Source organism: Rhopalosiphum maidis, chromosome 3 (assembly GCF_003676215.2).
Source record: "Rhopalosiphum maidis isolate BTI-1 chromosome 3, ASM367621v3, whole genome shotgun sequence".
Classification (NCBI taxonomy): domain Eukaryota; kingdom Metazoa; phylum Arthropoda; class Insecta; order Hemiptera; family Aphididae; genus Rhopalosiphum; species Rhopalosiphum maidis.
In genome coordinates this window covers 9,828,951-9,832,740 of record NC_040879.1, presented here as the reverse complement: position 1 = coordinate 9,832,740, position 3,790 = coordinate 9,828,951, and the positions used below count along the sequence as shown (strand labels likewise).

General features: G+C 31.0%; 1 protein-coding gene across 2 annotated transcripts; it reads right to left on the bottom strand.

The window, feature by feature from the left end:
• Positions 1-573: 573 nt before the first annotated feature.
• On the bottom strand, positions 574-3,438 carry LOC113559796 (SCAN domain-containing protein 3-like). 2 transcript variants are annotated; one of them, XM_026965552.2, is made up of 2 exons: positions 3,168-3,438; positions 574-3,111 (listed from the first exon to the last, which is right to left on the bottom strand). In XM_026965552.2, exon 2 carries the CDS (start codon positions 3,085-3,087, stop codon positions 1,186-1,188), a length of 1,902 nt encoding a protein of 633 aa, XP_026821353.1. In that variant the 5' UTR covers positions 3,088-3,111; positions 3,168-3,438; the 3' UTR covers positions 574-1,185. The 2 variants fall into 2 exon arrangements, with proteins under 2 accessions (XP_026821353.1, XP_026821355.1); XM_026965554.2 differs by having other exon boundaries at positions 3,172-3,438.
• Positions 3,439-3,790: the final 352 nt, after the last annotated feature.

Genomic DNA, 3,790 nt, shown 5'->3' with positions numbered 1-3,790 from the left:
TAAAATTCTGTTTTATTAATAAATACACTATGAATTATAATACAAGTTACAAGTTACAACTATATCTAAATCAATTATTGACACTGACACATTATTCATCGATTCTTTGCATTTAACTGTATAAGGTTAGTAGGTAATTAAGTTTTTTTGAAACTGGTAAGAATGTTAGAAAATTATACACAAAATCTCACATAAGTTATTCTAACAAATATGTAAAATTCTTTAAGATACATAAACACAATTTATTTTTAAATACATATTAAGTTCACAATTTAGTAAAATTCGTTGGGATCACGAAAATTTGAACATTTTTTTTTTGCAATCAGAAATTTCCAAAATATGTAAATGTTATTATTAAGATATAAACATTGAATACAAAGTTTCTCATAGGTAGTCATAATGAAAAAAAAAATGTATAAATATATAGGCGTCATATTTTTTCATAGACTTTTTACGTTTAAACTTGGACAAAATTACATATTAAAACCATGAATAATAATATTCATTATTTTGGTATAGTTCAAAAACACCATTCGTGATAAAACTTAAACTTAAATCATAAAACTTTTACGTATGCTATTATATTTTATACACACAATGATACTATATTGCTGATAGTAAAATAAATTACTTTACCTAATAGCAATATCAAAAAATTTAACATGAAATATACTTAGTGATGTAGGTTGAGAAATCGTCTTCACTCAGAATTGTTTTTTTTTACACAATGATATTAATATATCATCGAATTTAAATTTAACGCATCCATAATAGTGACCCACTTTACACCTAATGTTAACTCATTTTAGTTGATAAATTAGCTAAATGGCTAATTTGTTTTATTTTATCACAATTAATAATTAGTATATTAAAACATATTATATTGAGATGCAATATATTTTGCCTATCTTAACCTTGATGATGTGAATGATCCAGAACTCAGAGAGAATATTCAGTTATTATGTTTTAGATTAGTGGTTCTCAACCGGTGTGCCACGAGATCGACTAGGTGTGCCACGAGAAATGTCTGATATTTGTGATTATGCTGATAAAAAAATATTGAAAATAGTATTTTATTTCATTAGATTTATTTTTTAAAAATACAACAATAAAATAATATTTTGAGAAGTAAATTACTTAAGCAAAAGAATATTATTTCATAAAGATAAAATATAATTTATTAAATTAATAATGAAAAACTTGAGTTTGTCGATTTGTACACAAAAATTCGATTCGTGGTGGAATTGAAGACAAGCACACACGCATTTCCTGATTAATGGAAAGAGGACTCTCCCGTTTTTTGTTTTTTATGTTTGATAGTGCCGAAAAGCCTAACTCGCAAAGGTAGGTGGTTGAAAAGTGTAACAAAATGTTTATTGCTTCTTCCGCTATTACAGGATATTTTGTCTTTACATAAATCCAAAATCCAATTAGTGGTAATTCATTATACTTCAGTCGCAGTGTTCTATCCTCCTGGATTTCTGCTAGCTGTTCTTCTTTCTCAAGAGATAGGTAAGTTATTGGTTCTGACGAAGTAACGTAAGGATTACGCACCCAATCATACTTTTCAATTAAGATATGGGGAAAATACTGTGCCATACTGTCCTCAAGAGCTGTGAGGTGATTTAGAACTAGTTGAGCGGTTATGTCACCCTGTGGATCTATATCAAAAGTTAAAGGAAACATCTTTAAGCTTTTCTTTTCTACATGTCGTTTCCATACTTCTAGTTTCTTTAAGAACCCTTTCAGTTTATCACTTGAGGTCAAGATATTTTCTTCTTTTTCTTGCATACTCTCATTTAAGCAGTTTAAATGATAAAATATATCAGCCAAGTAAGCTACTTTGGCACACCACTCTGTGTCGTTCAAATAAGCAGCAAAGTTTGGTTTTTCAGCGCTAAAGAGTCTTGACAGCTCGTTTTTAAGCTCATAAAATTTTTGTAGGACTTTACCTCTCGACAACCAGCGTATCTCTGTATGAAGTACCAGAGTATCGTGTTTGGATCCCGCTTCATGACACATTTCTTTGAGAAGTCTTGATTTATAAGCCCTCAATTTAACGAAATTTACCATGTTTACAACTAGGTTCAAAACAATTTTTAGTTCTGCAGGAATAGTCTTCACTATTAGAGCCTCGCGGTGGATAAAGCAATGTATTGAGCCAACATTTGGAAAGTTTTGTTTAACTTTAGCAACAAAGCCTTTGAATTTTCCAGTCATAGCAGGTGCTCCGTCAGTACAAACAGAAAGACAGTTTTTCCAAGATAGCCCATTTTCTGTTAAAATATTGGACATTGAGTCATACACATCTGCTCCAGTTGACGTTGTGGGTAGTTCAGAATATGCCAGAAATTGTTCAATAACTGAGTCTTCATCAATGAACCTGATATAGCTTAGTAATTGAAATTTCTTACTAATATCAGTCGACTCATCGAGCTGCAGTGAAAATAATCTACTGTCACTTAACTTTTCACGCACATGGCATTGGATGTCTGAAGACATGTCATCAATACGCCTTGACACAGTATCGTTTGACAATGGAACAAAGGATATTTCCTTCTCTGCATTATCACCCAGCATAGATTTAACTATTTCTTTGCAAGCCGGTAAAATAATGTCTTCTGCGATAGTGTGAGGCTGTATTCGTTTTGCTACTATTTCAGACACTTTATAACTGGCCAATAGTGCTCTCTCACTTATAGAAACTCTTCGTACCATAGCTTTTGCTTGTTTTTCTTCCGATGACAACAGTCGAGAGAAGTAATTTTTATCTTTTCCAAGTAGATGGCTATGTTTACTACTTAAATGCCTTTTCAGTTTACTAGGGACCATGGATTCATTGCTGAGTTTTTTTCCACAAACGATACATTGTGGCACAGGACGGTTTTCAGGACCATTAAATGTAAAACCAAAGCTTAAATAGCTATCAAGATACTTACGGACTAAAATAGGAGTAGGTTGTTTGTTTTTTTGCGCTACTTTATTTACAACACTTGTACTTGCAACATGATTATTTTCGTTTTCGATGCTACTATTCAATAGTACACCATCTTCAACTTTTCTCCTTTTCACTACAAATTTATCCATATTGCTCTAAAAACTACATACGCACTAAAAAAAAATTTAATGTTAATATATATCGTTTTACATTTAAGTGTACAGCTTACACACGTGCAGATTCGACTGAACTGTACTATCTGTATAGATAAATAATACGTGTGTAAATTAATACGACGTAGTTTATAGAACAGTACAGTTGTTCAGAAATAAATTGAAAATATCAATTAATTAATTGTTCAGATAAGACGATACGTGTATATTGTATATGCGCTTAGCGATAACTAATGTCCTCGACGAAGTTGCCAAAGTTGTTGTTGTCAAATGCGTAAGTGTACCGCGAATACTTGTGATGTATAATACTGTGCCGTAAACAAAAATGAGTTCAGAACCACACGACCGATTTTATACTGTGAAAAAATAAAACAATAAATACAATAAATTCCACATGCTGAAAGCGACTAAACAAATGGGGAATATTTGTTCAAATGTTATTGTTTACAAAAATCGTTTACAGAGAGCCGTCGTTTTTATGATTTGAATAATACAAATTACAGTAGACACCGCTTATAAGACTCACGAATATAAGGTTCAGTCGCTTATTAGACTCAAAATCGTCTGGTACGGTCCGGACGTATCAAAATACATTAAAAAAAAAAAATCGGTTATAAGACTCAAATTTCGTAAAATAAATAGTAGAAAATAAACTTTTTTGGTTATAATTTAAAAATTA